This window comes from Brachypodium distachyon, chromosome 1 (assembly GCF_000005505.3).
Source record: "Brachypodium distachyon strain Bd21 chromosome 1, Brachypodium_distachyon_v3.0, whole genome shotgun sequence".
NCBI classification, from domain to species: Eukaryota; Viridiplantae; Streptophyta; class Magnoliopsida; order Poales; family Poaceae; genus Brachypodium; species Brachypodium distachyon.
The window spans coordinates 3,731,450-3,747,924 of record NC_016131.3 but is presented as its reverse complement, the minus strand read 5'-3'; the positions used below and the strand labels follow the sequence as shown (position 1 = coordinate 3,747,924).

General features: G+C 49.7%; 1 protein-coding gene and 1 long non-coding RNA gene across 2 annotated transcripts; one reads left to right on the top strand and one right to left on the bottom strand.

Moving 5' to 3' along the window:
* Positions 1-5,042: 5,042 nt before the first annotated feature.
* On the top strand, positions 5,043-7,169 carry LOC100837119. Its single transcript, XM_010230096.1, has 3 exons — positions 5,043-5,747; positions 5,866-6,058; positions 6,178-7,169. The coding sequence occupies exons 1-3, from the start codon at positions 5,334-5,336 to the stop codon at positions 6,699-6,701; spliced, it is 1,131 nt and encodes a 376-aa protein (XP_010228398.1). The 5' UTR covers positions 5,043-5,333; the 3' UTR covers positions 6,702-7,169.
* Positions 7,170-12,606: 5,437 nt separating this feature from the next.
* Positions 12,607-15,780, bottom strand: LOC112269971. Its single transcript, XR_002962248.1, has 2 exons — positions 13,241-15,780; positions 12,607-12,950 (listed from the first exon to the last, which is right to left on the bottom strand). It is a non-coding gene; the product is annotated as an uncharacterized LOC112269971 (long non-coding RNA).
* Positions 15,781-16,475: the final 695 nt, after the last annotated feature.

Sequence of the window (16,475 nt, the reverse complement as noted above, 5' to 3'; positions counted from 1 at the left end):
AGAGCAGCAGTTTTTAAGCTAGTGCGGTCGCGGATCCAACAGAGAGAGATGGGGATGGCATGCATGCGACGCATGGTTCAGCTGCTGCACTTCTTCAGTTAATTTGGACCGGAACCGGGAACGAACCGGTCATGATTGACCGTAAGGAAGCTCCTGATTTTTATCTTAGAGCTGCAAACCGCGCCCGGGTTATTTATCTGTTCTCGTGTTTTGAAAGCGTCAGAGTGCATCGAGGAACCTGTGCACGGCGATGCAAGTGGCAGATCTAGCTTCGCCGAATTACACGCAGCAAGATCAACGACGACCTAAGCGCCCGTACGTGCACACAGCAGCCAGTAGTCAGTACACATGATCTGCCCGTGTCAATTGGTTAACCTATCACATGATCTCACATAATGATCCAAATTAACAAGCACTATATATATATATATATATATGCCACGGCAGCGCTGATGGTTACGGCCGGGACCGACTGGTAGAGCTGGGAGTTCAGACGGCGCTAAAGTCCAACGTAGATGCATCAGAGAAAGAGAAATGGTGTGTTTGCTAGCAAGAGTAATCTAATAATTAAGTTTGCATGGCGTATAAATAAACTCAGCTAGCTGATGACCTCGGACGGACATTGACAGACCATATGTTCGTTTATACGGCACCAGCTCCGTTTTTTGCTGCTTCTTATTCCGAGGCGGATGCATGTGTACGTATAGACATGCAGCATATACTTGCAAATCTCTCGCTATGCATATCCATATTAATTTGTCGCATTTATAGGTCCCTATGTTTTGTTTATAAAAAAACCCGGAAATGCATGCATGTATATACGTGCATAGACAATTGAACAATTAAGGACCGGTCTAGGTTCTATCACACGGATTTATTTGTCAAAGGAGGATAAAATTTAGTACTCCGTAGTATTCGGCTTTCATTAAGACAAGTTTTTGACCACAAATTAATATATCAAGATGTATTTATATGACGTAAAATTAGTATCTCTAGATTCGTTATCAAAAGTACTTCATGATACTTGTGGTTTCATGTCATATAAATCACAATTTAACATAGTAATTTGTGGTCAAAAACTTGTCTTAATGAAAGCCGATATGCCAATCTTTGAGGAACTGAGGGAGTACGATACAACGTTATATCTTTTCTTAACTCGACTCCGTTTCAACTTCTTCTGAACCTTCTAGAACTCTTTAGGTACGTAAATGACCTTCTGGTTACTTAACTAGAGATAGAATTAAAAGAAGTTCGAGCCACAAAGTTTAGCTGATGTACGAGTGAGGCCTGATTGATTGTTACTAGTAGCTAGCGACCGTTGTTAATCAACCCATCCACTATACTTGCCCGCAAGCTGTTCTTCTTCTTTCCCCCCTCGGCCACGAACTTACTTGCCCCAGTACTAGAAAATGACACGCTAAGAGTTCTCCACGGAGGTACATAAAATCGATGGACTACAGCATCACACGACCAACCTACCGCTCCCTGCCCGGCCCGGGGCCCTGATCAGGTCGCTGTTGCTTAATTAATGCTTGGGCATCGGTATTATCTCTGATTAATCAAGTGAGAGCTCGATCGGGGCATCAATCGAGCATAAACACGTCATCAGAGCAATGTTGCCCGGGCTAAATTATTGCGGCTTATCCGTTTGTGCCGAGGATAACAATGCGTGCATCATCGTCACAAGTTTCTTCACAACTCACTTCGCACGCGTATGGATCGAAAGCAAAGAAACTTCACGCTGAATTCTTAGCAAGCGAGCGATGGATAGAGAGAGTGGCGCTGGACTTTGTCGATGACTCGATGCTAGCCCGTAGTAGTTATTTAGCGACTTGATCAGCTGGTGGGTTGCGATGCGATGGATAACAAACACAAGGAAAGATAATTTTACTACTCCCTTCCGGCCGGAATATTTGTACTAAATCCGCGACAAGTAATTCCGGCCAAAGAAAATAGCAGTATTATGCTGGCAATGATGTACTTCCTCTGATCCATAACAAATACCCTTGTTTCTTTTGCAAGGAGGTTTAATCAGGCTTTACATGGCTTTCCTAGTTCTCTCTTGCGTGATGCTCCATTATCTCCGTGCAAGAGATGGAGATATATGTGGCCTCGATCTAGCACTCCATCACAAAGAAATTAATATGTCTAATACTACTACTACCGGATACTCTAGTACTCTACGGTGGTCTAATTACGCGGCTAGTACTCCAGTTAAGCACGAGCAACCACCCCGAGGTCCCCCCCGCCCCGTGTATATACTTGTTCTACTACGTACTTGTATGCCCCGGCCCAGCGACGAGACGAAGGGAAAGGCAAAGGGGTGAAGAAAAGCGCGGCTTCAATGCGCGGTCTGTCTGTCGGTGCCAGGTTACGAGTCCAAAACAGCATTTATCGATCGCCATGGACGCCGGTACACGCGCGTGAGCGTGGCTTGTCTCCCTTCCCGGCGCAACCAGCCAAGCAGGCGCCAGGTAGCACCGCTTCGTTTTTTTAGAAGCTCTTTTCTGAAGCTCAAGCAGGCGAAATGCCGTTCCATGTTTGCACGAAATCCCTGTGAGATTTAATTAACAGGGAGCGCATGAATGAATTCGCTGATTAACTCATTAATTAATCAATCCGCAGGTGTACGCGTACTACACAGTTGACATTCGGAATTTCGGATCAGGTTTGCCGATGACATCGTCAAAAGATACTCCTGGCAGATTTTTCGTCCAAATACACAGTACAAGTAGCGTGCGATTGATGACCAAACTACAGTAGGAGTAAGCACTACTCCGGTCCTTAATTAGGAGCCCTACTACAAACCCTTAAAATAACCTACCTAGCTAGACCTAGCTAGCCGCAGTAGACTGATTACTCCAGAATCTTTCTCGTGACCACGCGAGGAGCGCACAGCAGAACAGAGGATCCTGTTTCGGGCAGGACGTCGCCCTTCTCGGGAGCAAAGCGGGCAACAGTGCACCCGCCCGGGCAGTAAAATTAGCTGGAAGCCAATGCCATGCGGCCGCGCCGTCCGGGGCCGTCGCTGGCAACGCTGCCGCCCGTCCTCCCACCAGAGGGCGACGTCTTCAGTACCGATACGGGACTCGGTCACTAGTAGTATGCTACAGCCGTTTTTGCGTTTCCGTCGTTGTGAAGGCATTGTTTTGCTCGCGACAAAATGTGGCTCTCCGAATTTATGTGTCCGCCAGTACACGTAACCGTTCAGGAATCATGATCGTATTTAAAAGTGTTTTATGATTTTATCTGGAGCAAGCACGAATTACGGGCTCTGTATGACACCGAGCTTCCAAACACATATGATGAGAGATCGGCCTTCATGGAGCCAGCTTTTTTTTTTTTGAAAACGTAGAAGTCCTATATAGAAGTTCCAAAAGTTTCCTAAAACAATATTTTTCTTTGTCAGGAGAACTACATCCAGGATAAGGCACCATTTCGATTAAACGAAGAAAACCATGTACGACATGATTATCAAACGTAGCACAAGAACACTGGCACAATGCAAGAAACATGATAAACCTTGAAAAAAGAACAAGTTTGGTCGTAGGGAACCTCTTCCTCCCAAGTCATAAAAGGAGCGCCATTCGGACCACCGATCAGTGCATGAGAAACTGTTTAGCACCGTCGAAAGAAATTAATGTGTCAAAACACGCATAAGAAACATGACCGTCACTCGCTTGCCAAGCGAGCACTCCCCATGATGCCAAGAGCAACTAACACATCGAGGGGTGTCACGGACGCCGCTTAAGGACATCATCCCGCCAAAGTCAAATCATGATGACGAGAGCTGCCGACGCCACCGGAGTGCAGGATAAGCCGAGACACGTCAGCATGTCGAGGATTTCCACAAAATGACACCGAGAGGCGTCACATCATGATAACGAGAAGCCGCCGAACTGACAAAGGGCAATGGAAAGCCGAGGCAACCGCTGACCGACCTCAACAACCATCAACACGCAAGAACAAACCTCCAAATATGAAAGGTGGCATCGACATTCCACGTCAACGAAGGCCGATGATCAACCAGACATCACCGCTAACAAAAGAACATCCATGCAGAGAAGCCGACGGTCCCGCCAGGAGTATCAGGGCCTTACCCGAGAAGCAAAAACAAAGTAGCTGGACAAAACGCCGTAGATCGAGTGTTACGTAATTTCTCAAAAAAAACCTTACACATTTATATTATACATTTGTATGTGCATGTTAATATTTTTCAATGATTTTTTTACACTCCCAAATTTTGTGCGACGGTACATGATTTTTTTATTCTTATTTTCATGGTGCAAGGAGATTTTGTGTTTTTGCAAACATTTACTTGTTCCCTCAGTGTTGTAGGTGACACTAGTATGCTACATTTGTTTTTGAGATTTCTAGCATGCGTCTTGCGTCGAGAAAATGACACAAACGGAATAACCCATTCTCGGTTCAATTCTTTTTTACGCGCGCATATATGTAAATGTACATCTGTAAACAATTTTAAGAGGACAATATAATTTCAGATATTCAAGACCGACTCGATCTGTATTTTTCCTATCGCTAGAAAAGCACACACCATCCACTTGTGGACATCTTGCACAAAAGAAAAAACCGCAACATCTTGCACAAAAGTTTCTCGATCTTACGTACGGCAGTGGACCCACCACAATTTAGCCCTATCCATTCCATACCAGAAAATCAAAAAAAAAATTCTAAACGGGTCGGTAGTCCGCACTGCTCACTATCCAGTCCACTCCACACCTCATACACCCGCACGCCACCCCTCCCCCCTGGTATTCCCAAATCCCCGTTCTGCCCCTGGTATCCACTGCACGGATCAGGAAACTGCCGGCCGTACCGGGGGGCAGAATCGTCATTTCCACCGTTGCCTCTCCCAGACGGCAACGCCGTGCGCCCTCCGTGCGGGGCGCGTGTCACCGTCCGGCGACCAACGGCTCACCCCACTCCGCCACGTACCCGCTGGCAGCTCGGGCCCACTCCCGGCCACGTCAGCATGCCCCTACCTGAAGGCACCGCATTACCTCCCTTTAAGACCTCCCCCCGGAGGCTCCTCCCGTTTGAACCCGCTCCCCTCGCTCCCTGGGTTTACCTTCGGCTGTAAGCTGTGAAAAGAAAAGAAAAAAGGAAAGGGGAAGTGGGAGACGAAAAATCAGGGCTCGCCGTGAAGAGAATGGCCGCTGCCGTCGCCGGCGAACGGGCCTTGTAGCGGGTGATTTTTTTGTTGGACTGGTAGTAGTAGTGGTTGGTATCGGACTGGTGGTGGTGGTTGGTTAGAGTTGGGGGATTTGGGGGGCGAGATGGTGTGGTTGTAGTGGTTGGGATTCACGCGATCGATGCCGTTCCAGCTCAAGGGCGGACACGCGGCGGCCCATCCCCAGCACGGCGCCATGGACGGGAAGCCGCCGCCGCTGCCTGCACCGCCCGCGCCCGCGCCCGCGCCGCCGAGGGTCTCCAGGCTCCGGAGGCTGCTGGTGAGGGTCTCCGCCTCGGAGCGCCCCCCCCTCCCTGCCGCGGACGGGAAGGAGAAGGAGAAGGACGACGTCGGGTCGGTGGGGCTTGACCGCATGGTGCTCAGCTTCATGGAGGAGTCCGCGGCCGCCGTCGAGCGGCCCCCGCGCGGGCGCTGCAACTGCTTCAACGGCAGCAACTACGAGGAGAGCGACGACGAGGAGGACTTCTTCCTCCCTTCCGGCCACGCCCCCGCGCCTTCCTCCGCCGCGGCCGGCGACACCTTGGAGGCTCTCAAGGTACCAAAAAACAATTAAATCATCCCATGGCACGCGAACTTCCTAAAATTGAAAAGTCCGCAAACGATCGAACTGACGGAAGGGGACTGTGTGTGTCCTTTGCGTGCGATTCGTGCAGGGTCTTGTGCAGAGCGCGAGCCTCGCGGAGCGGAACCTTCTCGCCGACGCGTCCGGGATCGCGGAGAGGTGCAGCAAGACCTGCAAGGGCAAGGCGCAGTGCCGCCGCGCGGTGGTCGACGGCCTCAAGGCCCTCGGCTACGATGTCGCCATCTGCAAGTCGCGCTGGGAGAAGACGTCCTCCTACCCCGCAGGTAACCAAACCACCCACCGCTCCTCGATTCAGCTCAGCTCCCAGTAATTTGTTCTGTAGATGCCCCCTTTCATGGCATGGGCTGACCGCGGAGGGGAAATCCTTTTTTGCTGTACGCAGGCGAGCACCAGTACATCGATGCGGTGGTGGGGGAAGGGGTGAGGCTCATCGTGGAGGTGGATTTCCGGTCCGAGTTCGAGGTGGCGCGCTCGACGAAGGCGTACCGCGCGGCTCTCCAGGCGCTGCCGCCGCTGTTCGTGGGCACGCCGGATCGTCTCGGGCAGATCGTGGCCGTCGTGGCGGAGGCGGCGAGGCAGAGCCTGAAGAAGAAGGGCCTGCACTTCCCGCCGTGGCGGAAGCCGGAGTACATGCGCGCCAAGTGGCTGTCCCCGCACGTCCGCTTCGGCGACAAGGCCGCCGTCGCCCCGTCCCCCACCGCCGCCTCCTCGACGGCTACGGCGACGCAGGTGTCGGCGGCGAGCTTCTCCGGCGAGTTCGAGCTCCTGTTCGGCATGAACCAGGGCGGGGATTCCGCCGCCGCCAGCGAGAAGATCACGGTGGTGGTGTCGCCGTGGCGCCCGACGGAGGAGGCGAGCAAGACGCCCAGGGCGAAGGTCGTCACGGGTCTCGCCGCCGTCCTCTGATCGTGGCGAGGTGGACAATAACTACAGTAGCAGTCACTCGCCGCCCCGCTCCAATTTTCCATCCCTATTTTCCGTTTCTTTTTCCTCCGCGCGGCCTCGATCCGTTTCCGGGTCCAGTTTTTGGTGTTTCGGTGTTTTTCCGGGGTTTTTTTTGTTTCGGAAAAGATAAGAAAACACTTTGCCACCGATTTCCCCTTCCTTCTTTTTGACACCCCCCCCTCTGTAATTTTGGCTTTCGGCAATCGGCATGAGAGGAGCTTGTGCCCCCTTCTGCCGAGTAGTAGTAGTAGCTCTATGAGAAGAGATGAAATTAATGAGGTTTCTTGGTGCGAACCTCCTGCTCTTGCTCTGCTTGTAGGAATCAATTAATCACTTACCATCCCTGCGAGTGCTGGTACTTGTTATTGCTATGGAAGAGATATGATCAATGAGTAATAATAATACAAGTATATGACATTTCGTCTGAAACCTGCTCATGTTTCGTGTTCTCTGCTGGATGATGATACACTCGAATTCAAGTTCAGCACTGTGTGTTACTGCCATTAACTGTGGCCCGTGATGATTCAAGCCGGGAAAGATTCTGTCTGAATTTTCGCTAAAATAAAAGTTGAACTTGGATGATGATAATGGGGAGGCATGCCATGATGAACAGAACAGGTGAGAGCGAACATTGATCATTCGCGTGAGGCCAAAAACAAGGACTGATGAGGGGAGAGGAAGGTATAGTAGGACCCCCGGGTCGAAGAGAAGCAGTCAATTCTGGGAGGGCCCCTTGTCTAATCCGGTACTACTACTATCTGGTGTTGTGGAGTAGAATAAAATTTCCAGATTAAAATATGCCTGTGAAATGCGGAGAACAGAGCGCGGACGATCGGTGGCTCCGCTCGTGCAGTCTTGGGAGCCGCGCCCAGACCCAGCCCAACCCCACCAGCCCTGCTGCAACTGCGGCATCGATACCTGGAACAAAGAAAGAAAGAAATGCGAAGCGATGCCCACGGGAATGGCGTGACCATACTCTGCTCTCTGCCTGCCGCTGGGTGCTAGCTGCTGCTTTCTCTCTGTGTGTGTCTCTCGCACCTTTGCCCCGCTCTCACTTCACCTTCCGTTTTCACCGTGGTGACCCTTCTTCGTCAAGACTCGAGAGAGCAGGTGGTAAATCAAAAGCCTTTCCCTTCCTTTTGTGCAATAAAACATGGTAGCAGTAAATCAAAGCTGGAAGCGTTGCTGTCAATAAAGAAGAGAAAAACCTCAAAGCTGGGCGTAGGAAGAGCTGTGGACCAACAGCCTGTGTGTGTGTGCGCTCAGGATTCCCGTGACACCACCAGGCGATTGACGTTCCACTCCTTGCCTGAAGACCCACCCAACCGTCCACACGGGTCAGGTCATACATTACATACGGCCACGTAATATCGTAAATGACAGGTAAAAAACCGTCTCAAATATGTGCAGCGAGTACTGATCATCGGTAGTATAAAGCTTTTTTGGGGGCTTGCAATGCATGCGGACGGCCTCGGCTTGGGCACGGAGCACGTACGCGAGGCGAGGCGAGCATCGTGCTTGGCGTATGCACCCTGAGTCCCTGACGAAGGAGAGACTCGATCAGGGGGCGCGAGATCTTGGAGAGGCCATGATTACGTGACGGATCGACCCGATCGCGCTTTTTGTCCGTATACCCCCCGAAACCCCTCCCCTTTTTCTCCGCCCGTCTGATCTGAATCTGGTGTTGCGTCGGTGGAGGAAAAAGGAGTATATAGCGGTGCTGACTGACGACTGAAACGAATTCCGGGACGTACGTATGGTAGTACTGCTCCTACGTTGGAGCCTCGGAGACGGTAAAGAAAAGGCGAGAAGTACTGGGAGCGGTGGCAGTGGCAGTGGCAACTGGCAGGCGTTGGGTGGTAAAAAAAAATCTGTCGCTGGTGCGGTGTCTTTTGAGTTTTGACCGTCGTGCGTGCCTGGTGGTGGCTTGGGCCACGCGCCGGATCGACCCGAGTGGCTCGACTTCGATCGATCGATCAAGAAGGCCCGGTAGATTTCCTTTTGCTGCTCCTCCCCGTTCGGAACGGCAAAGAACTTGCTGTTAGTGCTGCGTACACTTGCTCAAGATTTACTGCTGTAGTGCTACTCCTACTACCTGCTTGGCATTTTGGCTTGGCACGCGGGGTTTCCTGTTTTAGGGGGCTAGAACCTTTTTCGCCGCGCTGATTGTATCGTATGAGCCCACATTTTCCACCATTTTTAGTTTTTCTTGCCACAATGACGCAGGACAGGAGGAGACCGCCCGTTCCGGGAGGGTTCTTGAGCTTGAGAGAGGGCCAGCCAGTGGGCCCCGAACCCGGCCCGTGACCCGGGCCCACCTGCTCGATCGGGCCGACGATCGTTTCGGAGGCGACCGACCGACCACCGCCGAGCACACACGCGAGGAAGCAGCTCCGGGTGCATGGAGAGATATTGCGGTGGTGTGTGTGGTGCGAGAGCAACCGAGCAAGCGAGGAAGAGAGAGTGATAGGGGTTGTGTGTGAGAGTGAGAGTGACATGGCCCAGCCCAGCAGGGAGCAGCGGCCGCTGATAGTACAAACAGATGTCGCCAGTGGGGAAATAGTTTACACGTGTTGCTTTCAGGAAAGCTACGCCCCACCCACTGCAGTTCCTTCTCGTACCCTATACTGCTGCTGCTGCTAGTACACATTTCTCTCTGTAGGAAGTCTGGACTGAAGGGCATCATTGCACGGAAACGGGAGGGCTTTTTGGAGAGGGAGAGAAAAGGGGAAAAAGGAAGGGGGAGAGAGAGTAGATTGTGGCAGGGTGCAAAACTTCACAAGCAAGGAACGGGGCTCAGGCTCTCTCTTTCTCTCTGTGTGTAAAACAAGTGTTGGGGAGGGCGTGAAAGAGAGAGGACAACGACCTGGCCGCAAGGGAGGTCCCGGAAAAGGGAAAGTGCTAAAAAAACAGGAGAGAAAAAGAAAAGAAAGGAAAATAAAAGAGGATAGGTCTTTCTCGGCATCTCTCGTGAGGGTGTATGTATGTAGTTGGGAGGGAGGAATTCCTGTTCTTCTTTTTGCTCGCTGATGATCAAAGAGGGTAAAACGCATGTGGCCATCGTGTAGCCACTTCTGTGTTTACGATTGCTTGTGCTCTGAACGTGATTTTGTTCAGAATCTATCTTCTTGCATGCCTTCCCGTTTTCTCCAATAAAGAAAAGGCTTTGACAACTTTTAAGTCCCCCCAAGTGAAAGACAAAGGAGGAAAAGAACAAAAGAAGAGAGAGAGAGGGGGGAAAAACAGCTCGTGGAAACAAAAATAAGACTGTATCAAAACAAAGCAAAAGGACAGAAGTTGCTCATCTTTGTTTCCACGGGGTGCTTTCAATGAAAGGAAAATATTAATTTGAGAGAGAGATAGCTTTGGAGAGGAATATTTCTTGATTAACTATTGTATCGGTTCAGAGGTACATATATATGAGACATACAATAACTGAATACATGGCGGTAGTGGGGAATCGTGGAGGACGAGCACTGGGACTTGACCTTCGGCACCTTCGGCAATGTCTTCTGTCTAACACCCCCCGCAGTCTCAACGGGAGGCTCGACGACTTTCAGACTGGACCGTATGTCATTGAAGCTCGATGTGGGCAACCCTTTAGTAAAAATGTCTGCAAACCGAGCACTTGTTGGAACATGCAGTACCCGGACCTGTCCAAGTGCCACTTTTTCACGGACAAAATCTATGTCAATCTCAATGTGTTTGGTCCGACGATGTTGCACTGGGTTGCCTGACATGTAAACAGCTGAAATGTTGTCGCACTAGACAAGTGTTGCTTGCTGAATCGGCCGGCGCAGCTAATCGAGTAGTTGACCCAGCCATATGGTTTCTATGACTGCATGAGCTACAGATCTGTATTTTGCTTCAGCTGAAGACCTGGAAATAGTTAGTTGTCTTTTGGATGACCATGAAATGAGATTCTCACCCAGGAATGCACAGTAACCGGACGTAGACCTCCGAGTATCTGGATACCCCGCCCAGCCTGCATCACTGTACGCTGTTAAGGAGGTTGGTTTGGAAGGATTAATGTGGAGGCAATGATCAAGAGTTCCTTTGAGGTACCGAAGTATACGTTTGACATGGTTTAGATGAGGGATGCGAGGGTCATGCATGAAGAGACAAGCTTGCTGCATTGAATAGGAGAGCTCAGGCCGTGTGATGGTAAGGTATTGGAGACCACCGGTCAGGCTGCTGTATAGAGTGGCATCATCTACAGGATCGCCGGCAGCAGAAAGTTTAGAACCAACATCAGCAGGTGTGCGGGGAGAATGGCAGTCTAGCATGCCTGCCTTGGAGAGTATATCAAGGATATATTGCCCCTGAGAGAGGAAAAGACCAGTAGAAGACCGAGAGACAATAATTCCAAGGAAATGATGGAGATCGTCAAGGTCTTTCATCGAAAATTCTTGGCCGAGACGAGTGATAATGTGCTGTAGAAAATTGGGTGTGGATGCAGTAACAACAATGTCGTCGACATATAGAAGTAAATAGGCGACATGATCATCAGAGTGAAAAGTAAAGAGAGAGTTGTCAGACTGGGAGGAAACGAAGCCAATGGTTTTGATGAATGTGGCAAAGCGATGAAACTATGCGCGAGGCGCTTGTGTTAAAATGTAGAGAGATTTTTGAAGAAGACAAACATGGCTGGAAAAAGAAGGATTTTCAAAGCCTTTTGGTTGCTCACAGAATACTGTTTCTTGTAAAGAACCATGGAGGAAAGCATTTTTTACATCGAGCTGTCGAATGGGCCATGCCGACGAGACAGCGATACTGAGAACTACACGGATAGTGCTGGGTTGCGGCCGAGGCATGTAGGTTTAGTCGATTTACTGGAATGCCGAAACCCACTTTGCTTCTGGTTCTCATGGTGTGGTCAGTTGTTGGGATGGGAATAGGAACTGCGTCCTTGGGGAGAGATGATGGCGAGGGAGATGGGGTCGTTGTGTTGTTTGCTGAACTGGAAAAGTCAGGAGACGGGATGGATGAGGAAGATGCATGCGGAGTAGAGGTGGGTGTCGGTGTGTGAAGAATTGGTGATGTTGGTGTGGTGGGGCTGGGTATATGTGGTGGAGAAGGGGGACACGGGGCATCGTTGTTGGGGGCAGAAGCTGTGGCTGATGGTTGGACAGGAGCATGCAGCTCTACAGTCCCATGCACGGGAATGTGAAGGAGGGGAGATTTTGTGGCAACGCTGCTGGACGGGCATGAAACTGGTGATTGCGGAAGCGTGTGAAAAGGGAAAACTTTTTCATCAAAAGTGACGTGGCGAGATATGTGCACACGGCCTGAAGTAATGTCATAACAACGGTTCCCTTTGTGATCCTCTGATAAGCCAAGGTAAACACAGGAAATAGAGCGAGGAGAAAGTTTGTCGTGACTTGTAGAGGCAGTGTTAGGACAGCATAGACATCCAAAAACGCGTAGCTCAGCATAGTTGGGTGTAGCCAGAAAAAGAGATTCGTAGGGAGTGTATAGTGGACAAGTGGGAGTAGGACGAATGTTTAGAAGATAAGTGGCATGATGAAGAGCTTCAACCCAAAAACGAGAGGGTAGATTAGCTTGGATAAGTAATGTGCGAAGGATATCATTAATAGTTCTAAGAGAGCGCTCATCTTTGCCATTTTGCGGGGATGTGTAAGGACATGAGAAGCGAAGCAAAATTCCATGTTTGAGAAAAAGGTCTCGGTTGGAGGAGTTGTCAAACTCGCGGCCATTATCACATTGGAGAAAACGAATTGGGAGGTTGAAGTGTGTGCTAACATAACGTTGGAAATTGATGAAAATGAGTGCAGCATCAGATTTCTTGCGAAGGGGAAAAGTCCAAATGAAGTGTGTGTAATCATCAAGAATGACAAGATAATACTTAAAACCCGAGACACTATGCACAGGAGAGGTCCAAACATCACAATGTAGTAATTCAAAGGGGGAAATACAACGAGTAGTAGAAGTACTGAAAGGGAGACGAACATGCTTTCCCTTTTGACAAGCATCACAAAGACTAGAATTGTGCAAATCACAGCTACATGGAATCTGAAAGTCTGAAAGTAAACTAGACAAGGTTTTGTTGTTGGGATGCCCTAAGTGCCGGTGCCAGATGTCGACGGATGCATGGAATGTGGAGGGAGCTTGGGCAGACGAAGCCGTCGACAGGGGGTGCAGGTCACCTGAGCTATTGAAGCGAACGATCACCTCCCGGGTTTGAAGATCCTTCACAGACAAGCCGAATGGGTCAAATTCGAGGGAAACTTGGTTGTCAATAGTGAAACGTCGAACGGAAATAAGGTTTTTAATGAGAGATGGAGCTACTAAAACATCTCGAAGGACAAGAGTATCACGAGAGGAAGGGATAAAAGAATTGCCAACACAATAAATAGGAACAGTGGAGCCATCGCCAACTGTGATAGAAGAAAAAATAGAAGATTGGTGGCAGGATGACAACACACAAGTAGTAGAAGACATATGCGAAGATGCACCAGAGTCAAAGATCCAGTCGGTACCTTCTCCCTGAGCAGCGTAGTTGTTCATGGCGGCGATGAAGGCAGTTTGATCCCATTGAGGTGCAGTCGATCAAGATCCAGCAGCAGCCGAAGATGTAGAAGCCAGAGTTGAAGGAGATGCCGACTGGTATTATGGTGCTGCTTGGTACTGGTTCGATGGAGCCAACTGGTACTGTGGTACTGCTTGGTACTGGTACGATGAAGCCGGATGGTACTGTGGTGCAGGAGGATAACCGGGCGGTGAAGAGTACGGCGCTGGAGTCGGTGAAGATTGGTACACCGGACCAAGAAGACCAGGAGAGCCGGTGTGGGGATGAGGAACAGTTGTCTAGGCGGCAGGAGGTGCAGGGGTCAATGCCGGAGGCGGCGTCGTTGTCCATGGCATCAGCTAGGCCTGAACTAACCCAGTTCAGGGATCTTGCGTCGGGGCGCGCCAAGCGGTTGGTGCAGAAGTTCCCGGAACTGCCGCAGGTGGACGAGGAGCAGGAGGCCGGTACACAGGGTTCTTGCCTTTGTAGTTAGGACTTGGACGCCATCCAGGAGGTGGTTGCGGCGCCCCCGTTTGTGTCGGTGGAGTAGCGGTTGGTGCAGGTGGCGGCGGCATAGATCGAGCCGTGGTGTGAAACATCTGTGGACGAGAGCTATTGCGCACCTGTGTCATGTCTTCCATCTGCAGCATGGAGCGCACCTCGGAGAAGGTTGGTGGCGGCTTGATCATTGGGATGAAGGAGGTCTGCTTGTCGAAGCGTTCATTGAGGCCGATGTGGAGAGCGGTTATGAGGGTGCGATCTTCGCCTTGATCGCCCAGTTTGCGCAGCTCGTCGCCGATTGCTTTGATCCTTTGGCAGTAGACACTCACGGGTGTGTCGCCTTGAGAGATCATGCGGAGCTCGACGTGGAGGGCGTTGATGCGGGCGTCGCTGTTGTCTTGAAAGAGGCGACGGAGATCCGCCCATAGATCATGAGCGGTGCGCCATCCCTCGCAACCAGATTGAAGAGTTCGGTGGAGATCCTGGTGTAGATCCACTGGATGATCCCGAGATCATCTTTCACCCAGCGCGGATCGAGGGGATGGGCGACATTGCCGTCGTCGATGTGGTGGCGGAGACCGCAACGGCCGAGATGGATGTGAAACAGATGCCGCCAGTGGTAATAGTTGTGGGCAGAAAGATCGAGGACGACTGAGATGTAGGGGCTAACATCAGCAATAGTGTCGCTGAGAGAGATGGGGGTGGAGGCAGAGCTTTTGTCACCGGAGCCGGAGACGCCAAAGTTCGGAGGCGGCGGCGGTGGAGGGGCCGTAGGAGATACCTAAGCGTCTGATACCATGTTAATTTGAGAGAGAGATAGCTTTGGAGAGGAATATTTCTTGATTAACTCGATTGTATCGGTTCAGAGGTACATATATATGAGGCATACAAACATGGCAGTAGTGGAGATCGTGGAGAACGAGCACTGAGACTTGACCTTCGGCAGTGTCTTCTGTCTAACGGAAAAGAAGTTACCGGTTAGAAAACAAAATACGGCGAAGAAAAACTTTTTCAAGAAAGGAATCTAAGGGAAACTGGCCAGCGGCAAAGAATCCAAGATGTCAAAAAAAATCGAGAGGAATTTTTTTTAAAAAAGAAGAAGAGTATTTGCGTTTCTTTTCGTGAGAGGCACTCGCTTTGGTTTCTTCCTTCGCTGTCTCTTTCCAAACACAGAGTAAAAAAAAAACAGACGAGTTAGAGCAACTGAAAAAGAAATAATATTTGTTTTGTTTTGCGTCTCACCGTGTCCGTTCTGGCCCCAACCAGACGCATCTCCAGATTTTTATTTTCTTCTTCCCAAGTTCAGAGCAAACTCACCAATCGAAGATAAAATGAAAATCACCCCGTGAATTTACATTCGAGAATGCCTCGATATCGCCTCATCGATCCTGTGCGCTCTCGAGTTGTTTTCACCGAAAAGCTAGGCCTCGTTTCCCGTACCCAAAGACAAAGCGAAGCATGTGTCAATGCAAAACAATGGAAAACGAAGGTGTCCTGTCGTGTCCTGCATGTATCAATGCCGCAGACAATTCTACACATAAAGTTGAGAGGCCTGTAAAGTCTTCACAGTGGAGTTATGATCACTGAGTGGATCATGCATAGTAGAATGGTAATCGCAAGCTAGATCAAATTTGGTCTAAATGCCGTGCGGTCCGGCTCGGAAAAGAAGGAAAAGAAAAGACGTGCGATGATTGCCTCGCGCGAACTGCGATTCGTGTGGAGTTTTGGAATTTTCTTTTTCTTCCTTTACAACCTGGAACGTTGAAAATAATTAAAGAGCCTAACCTTTTCTGAAAACTTTAGAATAAATGACACTAATTTTTGACATTAACGGAATGTAACCGGAATGCTCAAAGGTACTCAATTCGGCTACATCAACGACATACATCTCAATGTCGAGTTTTTTTTTTAAAGAAATCTCAAGCGAAACGAAACCACGTCATAAAACTCGATCGACCTTTACAAAAATACAACACGGTACTCGGGGGAAGGTGCTGCAGAGAGCACAGACGTAGGCGTCCAGCTCGCAAATCTTCTATTCTTACAGTTTCGCTAAGTTTTTTTCTTTAGTTCATGGTGTTGATCTAGTAGTTTCAGCGCCGGAGAGGCTGGACGAAATGGTCAGATTTGATTGAAGTTTCTTAAACTTTTTAAAGTAACAAAATTTGTGAAATTTAAAAAAGTAGGTGATAATCAATTTTGAAGTTTCTTTTAGTCAGATTTGATTGAAGTTTCTTAACTTCTCTCCGGACGGGCCTCACTGGTCCTAGTTCCCCTCTTGTTTTGTAGGGCCTACACGGTGGGATTTCCCTCACGTACGTGGCCCGTGGCCTTGCTTAATTTTAGACATCCTTGTTTTGCCAAGTGCCCAATTGCCCATGCCTTCATCACTACAAACAAAACGGGCCTATCTCCTCCTGGGCCGCCGAATGTGGGTAACGTCAACCGCTTCTCGAGTCCCGATCCTTGAACCCTCAAAAAAAAAAACAGAGTCTCGATCCTTGAATTTGTGAATCGCGCTGTTTAGCGACAGGTTAAACAGATTCATTTTCCGAAAAAAAGTACTCCAGAGCATGCTTTGATGTTTTATCTACAGTACCAAGTAAGTTAAAACAACACAGTTACCGCAGAACGAGGGATCAAGGGCATCATACTTCGATGTTTTAAGTACTCCCTCCATCCCATATTAAGTGACTTAACTATGT